Source organism: Prionailurus viverrinus, chromosome D4 (genome assembly GCF_022837055.1).
Source record: "Prionailurus viverrinus isolate Anna chromosome D4, UM_Priviv_1.0, whole genome shotgun sequence".
Lineage (NCBI taxonomy): Eukaryota > Metazoa > Chordata > Mammalia > Carnivora > Felidae > Prionailurus > Prionailurus viverrinus.
The window spans coordinates 21,534,844-21,548,842 of record NC_062573.1 but is presented as its reverse complement, the minus strand read 5'-3'; the positions used below and the strand labels follow the sequence as shown (position 1 = coordinate 21,548,842).

General features: G+C 39.3%; 1 protein-coding gene across 7 annotated transcripts in view; it reads right to left on the bottom strand.

Annotated features, from left to right (window-relative positions):
* Positions 1-3,102: 3,102 nt before the first annotated feature.
* The window catches only part of ABCA1 (ATP binding cassette subfamily A member 1), a 324,881-nt gene continuing 313,984 nt past the window's right edge, over positions 3,103-13,999 (bottom strand). For all 7 annotated transcript variants that reach the window (XM_047829340.1, XM_047829344.1, XM_047829338.1 and 4 more), the window contains 8 exons: positions 13,417-13,479; positions 12,450-12,556; positions 9,650-9,791; positions 9,096-9,230; positions 8,040-8,143; positions 7,299-7,391; positions 6,381-6,624; positions 3,103-5,563 (listed from right to left, as the gene is read on the bottom strand). In XM_047829340.1, coding sequence (XP_047685296.1) covers positions 5,423-5,563; positions 6,381-6,624; positions 7,299-7,391; positions 8,040-8,143; positions 9,096-9,230; positions 9,650-9,791; positions 12,450-12,556; positions 13,417-13,479 — 1,029 coding nt within the window. In that variant the 3' untranslated portion in view covers positions 3,103-5,422. The remainder of the gene's footprint in view (positions 5,564-6,380; positions 6,625-7,298; positions 7,392-8,039; positions 8,144-9,095; positions 9,231-9,649; positions 9,792-12,449; positions 12,557-13,416; positions 13,480-13,999) is intronic.

Below are 13,999 nucleotides of genomic sequence, written 5' to 3'. Positions count from 1 at the left end.
CAGGAATATTTTCTGTCTTCATTTTCTTTATAGGTCAGTCCCAAGGCTTAAATACCATACATGTGCTGTGCTGATGTTTCACACATTTTTACCTTCTTTCCCATCATTGTTCCTGAGCACCAGACTGAAATAGCAGCCATATTTTAACACAACCACCTGCTTAGTTTGGGTCACAAACCTTAATAGCTCTCTCTCCCTCAACCCCCCCATGGATCTTGTCAACAGTGCCTTTGGCTCTGTCAGTAAAAGAGATCCTGAACATTCCTATTCCTCCCATTATCACTTTGCCTCCCTACTGTCCTTTCTCCCCATACAACCAGCTTTCTTTCTGAACAGCAATTAGATCAAACCATTACCTTGTTTAAAACTCTCCAGTGGCTTTTCATTGCACTAACAATAAAATTCAGATACCTTGCCATGGCCTGCTAGGCCCTATAGGTTCTGGTTTCTGCCCCTTCTACCAGTCCGGAGACATTGGAATTCTCTCCCTCCTTCCCCAACTTGCCAAGTTTTTTTCCACCTGGGGCCTTTGTCACCAGGTGTTCCTTCTTCCAGGAAGGTTCTCTCTGCCCACCTTCAAATGTTGGCTCCTGCTTATTTTATGAGATATGAGCTTAAATGTCACTCTTCAGATGGCTGCCTCTCCATCGTTATTGCCATGGCTTATTTTCTTCTTAGCACTTACTATGGTCTGAATTTATTGTATTTGTCTACATATCCATCGTGAATGCGAATATAATTTCTCCACTGAAATTTTAGTTCATTAGAGCAGGAACTCTGTCTTCAACACTGCATCCCCAGAACCTAGAAAGGTATATGGTGCACAACAGAGTTTAATAATTATTTGTTAAATTACGATTCCAGACTAATTTTATGAGGGCAATCTTAACTGATACACCACCTCACCAGAAAGAACTCTCTGCCATTTTGATAGTGGTCTAAACAAGTTATTTATCCACTGAGCCACAATTCCCCCATATATCAAATGGTATTGCTTACCCCATAGGGCAGACAGGTAATTGAGGATTACATTGTCTGACAACACAGTAAAACACTGGGAAAAGGTAGCTAATTTTCTTATACTTTTTCATATGTAATATATGCATTAACATTTTAAAGGTTCCCAGGTTTTTTTGAACCTTCAAGTGTTTATTTAGGCTTTTCTCTATATAGAAGATTTCCCTCAAGACCCACGGGTAACTTACATTATCTAAGTTACTTGCCTTTTAGTTTTTCAGTAGTTTTCTTCTCTCCCTCATTGGTCATTTTCCACAAAGAAACTGTTTTCTAGCATTTCACTTAAAGTTGTAATGTGAACATTAAGAGGGAAAGAGAGCCGTGACGCAGAGGCTGAGTGGTCTAGAAGGCTCCATCACAAACCGACCAAGACCCTCCTCTGCACACAGCCAGATGTGCATGTTAGCAAAGGACCGCTCACTACCCGTTGTCCCAGCCATTCTGAGGAGGTCCCACATAGGGCCATGACTCCACCGTGCAGCCTACCAGCGGATGTTTGACAGACGTTCTTCACATTAGTGAGATAAGCAGACAACTTTTCTGAGATTTTGCTAGTGAGCTATTAAAACTATATCCATGTGTGTCATCAGAGCCTACATAACCTTGGCTTGCAATTGCACAGCACTTCTTACAGAAGGAAGGCACCTCTGATGTTCCTCTACTGTTTCCACTTTTCTGCACTCCCCCAGGCCACATGCCTAGGACAATTGCCACGCTCTGTCCTTGTATTTCCAGTTGAATCCGCAAAGGACAACTGAAGGCAGCCATTGTAGCTTCTATACCAAATAAAGCAGTGAGACTTCTATTAAACAGGTTTAGCTACACAGTGTTTTCAGAGATCTCTATAGCTTCGAAATCATTAAGCTTTTATCTAAAAACCTCTTAAACTTAATATTTACTATCTTAACCAAATTATGAAAGTGCAAACACCCTTTATTTCCAAGTAGTCCCCTCAGCCCTCTTTCCAACAGGACATTTAGCCTGTTCTACTACAGGCTACTACATAGCTTTTCTACTACAGGTGGACATTTCTTACTCTCCTGATGGCTTTATAAGCATTAACAGTAGGTGGTGCTACAGATGCATGGAAATAAATTTGCATAGACCAGCAGAACTGCCACAGCTTTATTTCGTGACTCATTACAACATAGAAATATGTTTTTTTAATACTTCATATAAAGTTATTGACATACAAAATTTTTTTCTTTTTTTTCCTTTTAATGAAAATGATTTAACTTAGAAATCTGTTGTGAAACTTTTGTCTAGTTTTGCAATTCTCAGATATTCCAGTGCAAAAATAGATCCCATTAGAGACAGCATAAAGTGCTCGGAATGAAGGGGCCAATGATAAAGAAAAAGCACAAAAAAACATAGCTTCATCCTAGGGTATAAGAAGAGAGAAAACTTAATCCTTATGGAAATATAAACATTCTATAAAAGGGATGCAACAATTTTGAAGAGAATTAGAGCCATCTTACTCTAGTACTATATCATGACTAGTAAATTGTTATAAGGGTACAAATTAATATCTTCGTATCAAAGTGGTTCATTATTACATAGGACACATGGCTCTTTGGAAGAAAATTTACCTGATATATACAACCACGAGAAGAAAACAGACAAATCCCTTTCATCAATGATTACAGTGAATGAAGGATGTGCAACATATAATAGTCACAATGAACACGCTTTCAGTACAGATTGAAATACAGTAGTTTGAGGTTTGGCTGTTTTTTAACAATGAACTGTGCTGGATCTTTAATGTATACAGGGCTTTGTTACTGTTTTCTTTTGTATTTTTCACATTCACAGTTGTTAATAAAGTTTCCAAGTTGTCCAAAAGAAGCAAAAGCAGCAATCTTTGAACACTTTTGAGAATTTTTGAACCTCACATACTTACATTTCCACAGGGAATATATAGAATTTTACTTGAGTAGAGAATTGGTAAAAAATTTCTACTACGATTAGGTTTACAAAGGAAAATGTAAAATACTATCTGGATAGTCTAAAATGTAACCACAAAGTCAGTGTGTAACTGTAGATTGTTCCTAGCTTCAGAAGAGATCTTTTTAAAATCTATATTGAAAGGTTTTTTTTTTTGTTTTTTCACAACAGTTCACAGTGTCTTTTGATTTTTTTTCAATGTGACCTTGAAGTCAGAATAATTAAAGCCAAGAGCTAGCTATTCACTGATTTAATAGAGAATTAGAACATGATAATAGTGAACTGGGAAAACTAACAAAAGTTTGATTTTTAAAAATATTAAACAGTGAGAAAATAAATTAGGAATCTTATTAGAGACAGCACAAAATATAATCACCTCATCATGCCAATGGTTACTGGAACTAGGCCTTCATTACCTGTTTATCATTTTAGAAAATAATTACATTAATTTCTAAGTCATTTTCTTTTTCCAAACAAGTTATGTGATAACTTTCTATAAATTTTAAAAATATAGATTTGAAATAGATCTGAAATCTTAACACCTTTAGAGTTAATATTTAAATTTTAGAAAAAGAAGAAATCAGTAATAACATTGAAAGACGGCTTGAACTTCACCCAACAGTACTTCCCTCATATTTTTGTTGTCTTAAGGCAGATCACATTAGGCATTAGTGAAATAATATTTTTTAAAATGTTTACTGACTAAAAAAAAGACTGGGTCGGAAACGTCTGAAATATATTCCATGTGTGGGCATTTGCTGTTCTTATTTTTTTCATAACAGATTCAGGATTGAGGAGATGAAAATTTTGAGATTGTCAGAATGGGGTGTCTAAGATCTTCAAAGCCAATTATTTGAAGGTACTAAACGCCTTAAGCACAAGTTGCGTTACTCAAGTTTTGAAGCTAGTGATCTTCTTTGTGAAAGTACTCATTATTTAGTCTTGAGACCCTTATGACAGTTAAACTTTTTTGGCTTTTGCACTGTTGCTATTTAAAAAAAAAAAAAAAAGCTTCCCAGTATTCCTTCACTGGGCTCCCACAACAACAAAACAACCTATTATTTGTAAACCTGTTAGCTGAATAACATGGCACAGGGATTATCTACTGAGACTTAATTTCTCCCCACCCAATCCATACATACATACATACTCGATTCAGCTATAATATACACTCAAAAAATACTTAATAAACTGAGATTAAGAGTATTTTAAATGATGACCTTAAACTCAAATATAGTATTGTCATGAGATCTTGACCATCACCTTATTTTCTAGTCACTAGGCACTAGTCAGAGGATACACCTGCAAGCTTCCATAAGAAATAGCTAGTGAAGCAGTGAGGCCATATTCCTCTATGCCACGGGTTCTACAAAGAGGCCATTCCAAGGATTCACAAGTCACTGACAGAATTAAAAATTCCAAATAACGTTAAAAGTACAAAGATTTTTGTCAAAATACAATTCCATCTTTTCATATTCTAGATTAATTTAAAAAGCCAGAAATAATACTACACTTCTGTCAAACAGGAAGATCTTGAGATGCAATGTACCGTGTTAACAGACAACCAGGACAAATGGACACAGGCCTCCCTAGGTTCGAACACGCCATCTCTTTACTCCCATGACCTGGCCTCAGCAGCTTGCAGCCTCAACAATTTGGCTGCTCTTGGCTTCTTTCCAGGATCTTAGTTTCTTTAAAAAGTCCCAGAAAAATGACCCCTGGAGACCCATGGCTCCAAGCAAGGGACAACATAAGAATGGAACTAAGTCTCACCTGTCTTGAGCCACCCACAACTTGCATGTTACCGCCACCACAGCAGCTCATCAAAGAGGGAATCAATGCAGGCCTTTCCCACACATGGCACCATTTTGTCACCTGATTACGATGCTGATAGACTCTGAAGCAGAGCAGCTCTCGCAAAAGGGTGCATGACACACCATGGTCCTTCAGGCTTTTTGCGCAACTTGGCACTAGTAACTCTGGCACACTCATTGCCAGCAATGGATGTGTCACCGGGAAACCAGTCTCCTGGCATGGCACGGCTTAATGAATGAAGATGTACATGCCTTTTGATTTTGATAAATAATCACTGGCCATGATTACTTGATGAATTATTGTTGCAACCCCAGTGAGAATACAAAGGAACAAAAAAAAGTGTGATTTCAAACCCATATGTCCACTGGGTTCCATACTAGAGTTTCACATAGGTAATAAGGTAATAAACTAAATTCAAGTCTTTTTCACTTGAGAGCCATACAAGACATAGGCTACAAAGGCACTGCCCCTGTAATGGAATTTTGTTTTCATTGCATTGAATTGCATTGCATTGAAGATAGTATCAGTACAGTATCCAGTTTACTTCTTCCCACAAAAACGTCCAGCTCTTTTGGAACACTTCACATGGTGCAAAGGGAGAGCTAGTTCCTCCTTTCTTTCAGTCACTCTGCATGAACAGTATTCTTCATACATAACTTTCTTTCACTTTCTCATCCTGGAGAAAAGATGTGAGAACTGCAACATCCACTACTGTCTGGTTTTTGTGTAATGACAAGTCCTTTAAGTGGTCATCATCACTTTGGTCCTTGGCGAAGTTTACAAATACCTGTCAAAAGAAAGATGGACCTTTATAAATACCTCTCTACTTGTTCTTTTTTTTTTTTTCAAGTTGTATTTTCACCATGTGGAAAGTAGGGTAGGAGAATACAAGATTGCATAAATAGATTAACAAGAAAACTATGTGAGGGAGAGGGGAAACTTGAAAAAAAGGATCAAACACTTAAAAATTAAACTTTTCTATTGCCCCTCAAATTACCAACTGTTCAATCATCTATTTTGACTCTTATAAGCCAGATTAAAAAGGAAAGAGAGACAAAAACTAACATTTACTAAATAGGTACTAAGTGCCAGAATCTGGTACCTAAGGTTACCTAACCTAAATATGTATTCATTCAATATTTATTCACCCTTTTATTCATTTATTCATTATTTACCAGAGAGAAGAGAAGGAGCAGAGGTAGAGAGGGAGAATCTGAAGCAGGCTCCAGGCCCAGTGCAGAGCCCAACATGGGGCTGGATCTCACAACCAAGAGATCATGACCTGACCCAAGATGAGCCACCAAGGAGCCCCTGATGTTATCTAATTTAAATGGGATAAGGCACCTGGCAAAAGACCTGGCCTATGGTAGGGACTCAAAAAATGGTAGTTATTGTGATTATTCTTACTATGCTCACAATAACCCTCTAAAGTAGAATCATCTCCCTTTTCACATTCAGAGCAGTTAGTAAATAGCATAGCTAGTAGATCAGAAATTCAAGCTCAGATGGTCAAAGCTGCTCTAGGACCCAAAATGGGAGTAGGGGACAGGGATTGGGAACCCTTACCCTCAAAAGTCAGTCTATTTTTGACATTCAAAGCTTACTTGGTCAAGTGTTGTCTGAGAAACAGAGTAGTCTTCTATGTGGAGTCGCTTTTTGCTCTGGGAAAGGATGCTGAATATCCTAGCCAGGGAAGATAATGAGGATGGAAGCTGGTACTGGAGCATGTTCCGGTGCTTCTCTTTGAGAACACTTCCTGGAAAGGCAAGTCCAAAGAACTCCTGGACAGGCTTCAGATCAGGGTTGGACCCTGCTATTCGTACAACTATTGTATAACCATCTCCAAACCTGAAAGCAGGAAAAAAACAAAACAAAACAAAACAAAACAAAAAAAACAACCAAATGGAAGATCCTCAGGAAACCTCTCATAAGAACATTTAACCCTGCCCACCTGGTGCCATGAGAAAGGAAGATCCACAACAGACCCAGAAATAAGTACCTGAGAGAAGGAACTAGTTACCATTTATTGACTACCTATTCTGGTGCCATGCTGAGTGCCTTAGACACATGATTTCATTGAATCCTCACCTGGACATATGAAATCTGGCAGATGCTACAGAGAAACTGAAGCCCAGGGGGTTAGTCACTTTCCCCTGGTACAGAGCTCCTAAGTGCTAGGGCCCAGGATGTGGACTCATTTGTGTTGGACTCCAAAGCCTATGCTCTAACCATCCCGACATGTGTAAAATTTCCCATTTTATGTGCTTTGCAAGGCCAGAAGGTAGATATTCCTAGGATACAGGCTCTCAGGAAGGTGAAGGAATTTGTGCAAGAGCACACACCAGTGAAAGGTAAAGACAGAATTTGAATGCAGTGCTGTTGGACCTCAAAGCCCTCATTTTTTCCACTAAACCATTTTGTTCCATTTATTTCCCTTTATTTTAGAGCCACCACGTATATGCTCACAAAAAGAATGCAAGCTTTCTCAGTAGGTATCATCCCAAGGAAATGGTCTTTGTTACCTATTTTTCAGATGCTGGACACTGCCAAGACACCGGAACCTCCCATTCACCATAATTGCCATCCTAGTGCACAGTGCTTCACATTCTTCCATACTGTGGGAACACAGAGATTTTTGTTTTAGAAAGATGCTCCTCTAACCATCAGGACATCATAGGATCTCAGGAATTTGAAAGAAATAGATTCCCAGAGTCCTAGGGCATAATTGCATCCTGTTCCAAATACATGAAGATGTAGCAATAACACAGTTTACTGCTGCACTGTTTACCCTTGTAAAAAAAAAAAATGCAAACAGTCCAAATGTCTACAAAAAGAGGAATAGTTAAATAAATTTTTTTTAGGGCATATCTTATTGGAATACTGTCAACTCATAGCTATGAGAAAGGATGACACATCTAAATGTACTGACTTGAAATAATGTTTACAAAATATTAAGTGAAAAAGAACAGTATCTATCTGGTATCTAAGAACCCCAAGCTTGCATTTTTGCTTGTAAAAATACACACACACACACACACACACACACACACACACACACACACACACAGAAATTTGCAAAATAAAACTGCAAAGATATGTAGCCTAATGATAGTTATCTCCTAGTGAGGCAATTTCAGGTAATTTTCACTGTTTTTCTCTTTGCCTTTCTGTATTTTCTAATTTTTATACAATGATCAAATCCACTATTTAGAAAATTTTTAAATTACACAACACAGATGCCAAGCCAAGTCTTCACTACTGACCTATGAGATGTAAGCACTACTGATCTCCCTTCCTTGACAATACTTAAGGCACAATTCCATAGGAATCTCCGGGCTTTGGGATCCATGCCTGTGGTAGGTTCATCCTGTGATCAGAATAAAATAAGTCCTATTATTTGTGGAAAACACATCAAAGGTAGATTTAAGTGCAGAAGCATCTTTGAAATAAGATGAATGGGAAGTTAAAATTTAGGCTATTTCTTGATGGACCAAAGAACCAGACCTTATATACCAGAATAAACTGCATACTTTTTGCAACCAGTTCATTCTTATAAATGTGTCATTGAATTTTTTAATAAAATTAAATTTCTCCAAATGAGTAGAAAGGGAAAGGAAAAACCTATTTCGTTTCAATCATCTTTTCATGACTGACAAGTATACACTAAACTACTTTTTTGTCTGAAATTTCTATTCAAGTCTGTATTAGGTTTGGGTAAAATTACTTTACTTCTTTTTTTATTCTAACTCACTCCAGCTTAGCCTGTTATATTTGCTAGTCTTAGAGAAACAGACCACAGATCCAAATAGTCTGGATAACATTAAAGCCTTAACCCAAGGCTTCTTCCTGGAATAACTTCAATGCAGAAGAAAAAGGGCCATGGACCACTGTCCAGTCTAATCTTCTGTTTTCATCTATCTGTATGTAAGGACTATGACCCATATGCCACCTTGGGGATCTTGAAACCATAATTTCCATCTATAGGGGATGAACACATAGATGATAAGAATGTTCCGGAGAAAGGTCAGATCACATATCCAAGACTCAGTCACACCTGTCGGGGCTCTCCACAGCAGAGAAATAAGGTCTCTGGAGCATCTCTCTTTTGGAGCATGTGAGGGCATAGCAAAACCACCCCAGTGTGTATCAAAAAAACTTCCCTCTGGTTTTCTAAGGCTTCTCTGCTGTTCCTGGTTGGAAGAAGAATGGCTTGCCATTAACCACGCCAGTCAGGCAATATCCCTGGATATACAGGACTTTAGAAAAAGTGATGTTCTCCATTCAGGGCAAAATAGTTTTCAATTCACAGCCCTACTCACCAGAAACACTACAGGAGGCCCGCCAATCAAAGCCATGGCTGTTGAGAGCTTCCGTTTGTTGCCTCCACTATAGTTACCAGCATATTTTTCTCCATACTTCACCAGGCCCAGTTTTCGAATTGCCCATTCACCAACCTAGAGTAATGAAAAGCACTTTGACTTTTGTCTGCTTTGTGAATTTTATCATGCTTTCTTATACTTATATATGTCATGTTTCTTTACTGAGTAAAGACTAGGAAAATTCTTTTCACTGAGTAGATTCTGTAATCATGACCTAGCAAGTGCCAAGGAGCCCAAAAGCAGGGGGAAGGGATCTGTGTGGGTGGGAACAGCACTTCCTCTCTGCCCTCCAGCATGCGTCTGCCACTCACTCTTGCCCCACCATCACCATGGATTCCCACCCTGCAAGTAGGGGTCAAGAGCCAGCATTTCACATTGCTGCATCCATGAGTAAGAAGAGCCTAAAGCCAATGGTCATTTGTGAAAGTCAAAGCCGTAAGGTCTACTGTCAGCATGCCAAAGAGGACAGGCTGGCTTTCTGGCGCTCACGGTACCTTCCCAACTTCTTTCTCTGGGACTCCTCTCAAGAGGGCAAAGAACTCCACGTGCTCTCTTCCAGTCAGTAACTCCGTGATGGCATCAAACTGAGGGCAATAGCCCATGTTCTGATGCACTTCGTGGATGTTTGATAAGATACTGCAAAGAAAAAAACTGGTCAGGTTTTAAGCATCTAGAGATATTCTGATTAGATAATCTTGCCTAATGTTCCTATAAAGTATGCTCGTACATGACAAAAATAACCAGAGAGCACACTAGCCTCGAGGAACAATCCTTCCGCCCCGAGGATGCCAGCCCCCACTGGCAATCAGGGTTCCTGCCTCTGTCCTGCCCACTTGCACCTGGCTCTCCCAACACCTCAATCTGCAAGCTCAGTCCCATTTCAAGATCCCCACGTCCATTCCAAATGCAGTGCTATCTTTACCAACAACCTCACTCACACGATCCCAGTACCTCAGCACTAAGTCTCGACCCCAGACTGACTTCTGTGTCCCAGTCATATGTATGAAGTACTTTGTTACTCCAAAGTCTCCTTCATGGCCATTCAGACCCAGAGGAGGCCCAGCAACTCTGGGTGTGACCTCCCTCCTTCTGCTTTCTGCTGTTCATACATTGACTCGGCCACAATATGGTCCAGGCCCCCTGGTCCCACTATTTACCCAGAAAGGCACCCTTCTAGTTTTTAAGGGTTTTGTTTTTGGGGTCTTTTGTTGTTGTTATTGTTGTTGTTTTATCACAGGCTCTCTGAAAATCTGGTGACAAAAAAAATATGTACCTATAGACATAACTTTACATTTATTGGTGGAAGCAGCGTTTGGGGCCCATGAAGCCAAGCTCAGGTTAAGAATCCCTGATGTGGGAGAAGCTCAGGCCCCATCCAGTCTGATGGCTGCACATCAGCCACGTCTGGATAGTGTCTGCCTTTGGTCTTTCAGCAGTATTCATTTCTCTTTGCAGATCTGTTTAATACTCCCAGGGCCAGCTTTTTCCAGAATTATGACTGAGGTATCCACAGACATGAGGCCTGGCCCTCACAGCAGCACTACCTAAGCCAGTTCTTACAACCAGTCACTGTGACAAACCTTAATTTGGGCCAGTTATTGCTGCCATTGCTTTATGTCCAAGGAGTCTGGTACTAGGAACAAGCCTGGGGAAGCAGGTGTGCAGCCTTAGGCCTGCTATTTCAGAATTTCTGTTCTCTTAAACCTCCTTTACTCTGCTACTAAAAATGTTAATGAGACAGAAGAGGGGACCCATGAGTACATTAAGTCCCTTGCTCCTTTCAATTTTATGGACTAGTAGCCCCCTATCCATTATTTCCAAATTGTGAGTCATCATCCATTAGTGGGCTACAAAATAAATTTAGTGGGTCATGATCAGTTTTTTTTTAAAGATATGCCTATTTATGTGTTTTTGTGTATTTATTAGGTTGAGAGGTAACTGTATTTGCTACTTTGGATCATAGTCAGAAAAGTTCAAACGCATCTCTCCGTATAAAAAGCCCAGAGGAGCCCCACATATTTAGAATATTCAGGGTAACATTGCCTAATTGGTCTCTGAAGTGGAGATGTACCCCTTAAAGATCACTTAGTCACCTGTGCATTCTGAGAGAATGGCTTAATGTGGCCTCAATAATTGATACACTCTTTTTTTTTTAAATTTTTTTTTAACGTTTATTTATTTTTGAGACAGAGAGAGACAGAGCATGAACGGGGGAGGGTCAGACAGAGAGGGAGACACAGAATCTGAAACAGACTCCAGGCTCTGAGCAGTCAGCACAGAGTCGGATGCGGGGCTCGAACTCACATACCACGAGATCGTGACCTGAGCCGAAGTCGGACGCTTAACCGACTGAGCCACCCAGGCGCCCCTGATACACTCTTTAGGGAGGACAATTTAGCAAGTACACACCCTTTCACCTAGTAACAATTTTGCCTGAGGAATTGCAAGAGGACTACAAGGACATGTTTACATAGTGAAAAACAGAAACCAAGTGTCCAGCAATAAGGAATTGATTAAATAAACTACAGGTAAACGTACAGAGGAGCATTTTATGTAATAATGTAAAGTCTACATTGTAGAATATGTAACCCATTGGGAAATATTCATACTACCCTCATTAACAGTAAACTAACTAAAAAAAAATTTTTTTAATGTTTTATTTCTTTTTGAGACAGAGAGAGACAGAGCATGAATGGGGGAGGGGCAGAGACAGAGGGAGACACAGAATCGGAAGCAGGCTCCAGGCTCTGAGCAATCAGCCCAGAGCCCGACGCGGGGCTCGAACTCACGGACCCTGAGATCGTGACCTGAGCTGAAGTCGGACGCTTAACCGACTGAGCCACCCAGGCGCCCCAACAGTGAACTAATTTTAAAAAACCTAGATACAGTATCATGTCAATTTTATAATACACTTATATGTGTATATAACATAGATTTGGGCTGATGGGAATGTTCTAAAACTAGATTGTGGTGATCTGTGCACAACCTTGCAAACTGACTAGAAATCATTTAATTGTACTCTTAGGAAAAGCAAACTACATGGTATATAAATTATACCTGAATAAAGCTGTTTAAAAAAAAAACAGATGGGGACTAGAAAAAAAATGTAAATAGTGGTTATCTTCTAGGTAGTGGGATTATTGATGATTTTTATCTTTTTCTTTATACTTCACTGTATTTTAACATTTTTATAAACTACAAAGTACTGTTATAATCCCCAAAAATCAAAATATATTTATTTAAATAAAGTAAAAAAAGTTTTTGTGGCAAAATACACTCTATGTCTTTTCTTACCTATTTTTGTTAAGGAAAGCATCTCCTCTGGTAACCGTGGTATCTCCAGTTAACATCTTGAAAGTTGATGATTTCCCAGCCCCATTAACTCCCAGAAGTCCAAAGCACTGAAACATATTGGGTAAGCCATATAAGCAAAATACTAAAAATCTGAATATAAATGACCCTTATAAAATAGTCACCTCAACTGGGTTTTTAGATAACATGATTCTAAAACATCATTCTTAAATATTGATGAAGAGTCAATTTTTTTCTGGTTTTAAGAACGTATATAGATATTTAAATATAATTTGTAATGAGACACATTGAGCATATTTGTAAATATTATTTGAATCATGAGGTTGTGGCCAAAGCTCATGTGTAAAAGAAAAGTAATGAAAACCAACCAGTCACATTTCACTATCTAATCTGGCTCAAGGGCAGATGAACAATATGAACAATAAAGGAAAAAACCTACTTAAAAAAAAATCTATTTCAATTTCATCATCATCTTGAATCGATCACAAAGTCACATTTGAGACATGCATGCTTTCTTTTTAAATTAAAAAAAAAAATTAATGTTTATTCTTGAGTAAGAGAGAGGGAGAGAGTGAAAGCATGAGCAGGGGAGGGTCAGAGAGCGAAGGAGACACAGAATCCAAAGCAAGCTCCAGGCTCTGAGCTGTCAGCACAGAGACCCATGCAGGGCTTAAACTCATTAACCGTGAGATCATGACCTGAGCTGAAGTTGGATGCTTAACCAACTGAGCCACCCAGCCACCCCACGTGCATTCTTTTCTAAAATTGCCTAACATTATCCCAAGCCTTTTGACAAATGGGATCCCCATCTTCTCAATGACTGATTGCTCCACATACACATGAATAGAGAAGCCTTTAAAACTCACTTTTAACCCTTCCAGATGTTGTTTGATTGGGTAGACAGTTTGAATTAATAAGGACAAGAAAAGTGTAGACAAAGTGCCTTTACCTCGCCAGGAGGAATGCCAACGCAAATCCTATCAACAGCGGGCTTCCTCTTTCTTCTGTAGATCTGCAACCGACAAAGTGCACACATTCATGAGCCATGGTGAATCATAGCTATCCCAAGCAACTGTGGAAGAGGGAATTAGAACCCAAATACACATGAAGTAAGACTCATCAGTAAAACTAAGTCACACATTTGATATGCTAAGAGCCTTGGTCTGTCTCTGTAGCAACTGGCTTCTGAAGGACTCTGAAGCTCAAAATAAAAGTGAACTTCTTTTTATTTTTAATTTCATATCAACCTTTTTATCTTTGTTTTTATTATTTTTTAATGTTTATTTATTCTGGGGGGAGGGGGGCAGAGAGAGAGGGGGAGAGAGAGAATCCCAAGCAGGCTCTGCACTGTCAGCAGAAAGCCCTATGTGGGGCTCAAACGCATGAACCATGAGATCATGACCTGAGCCAAAGTCGGAAACTTAACCAACTGAGCCACCCAGGCACCCCTTATGTTTATTTTGAGAAAGAACATGCGTGTGCACACACACACTCACACAAGTGGGGGAGGGGCAGAGAGAGGGAGGGACAGA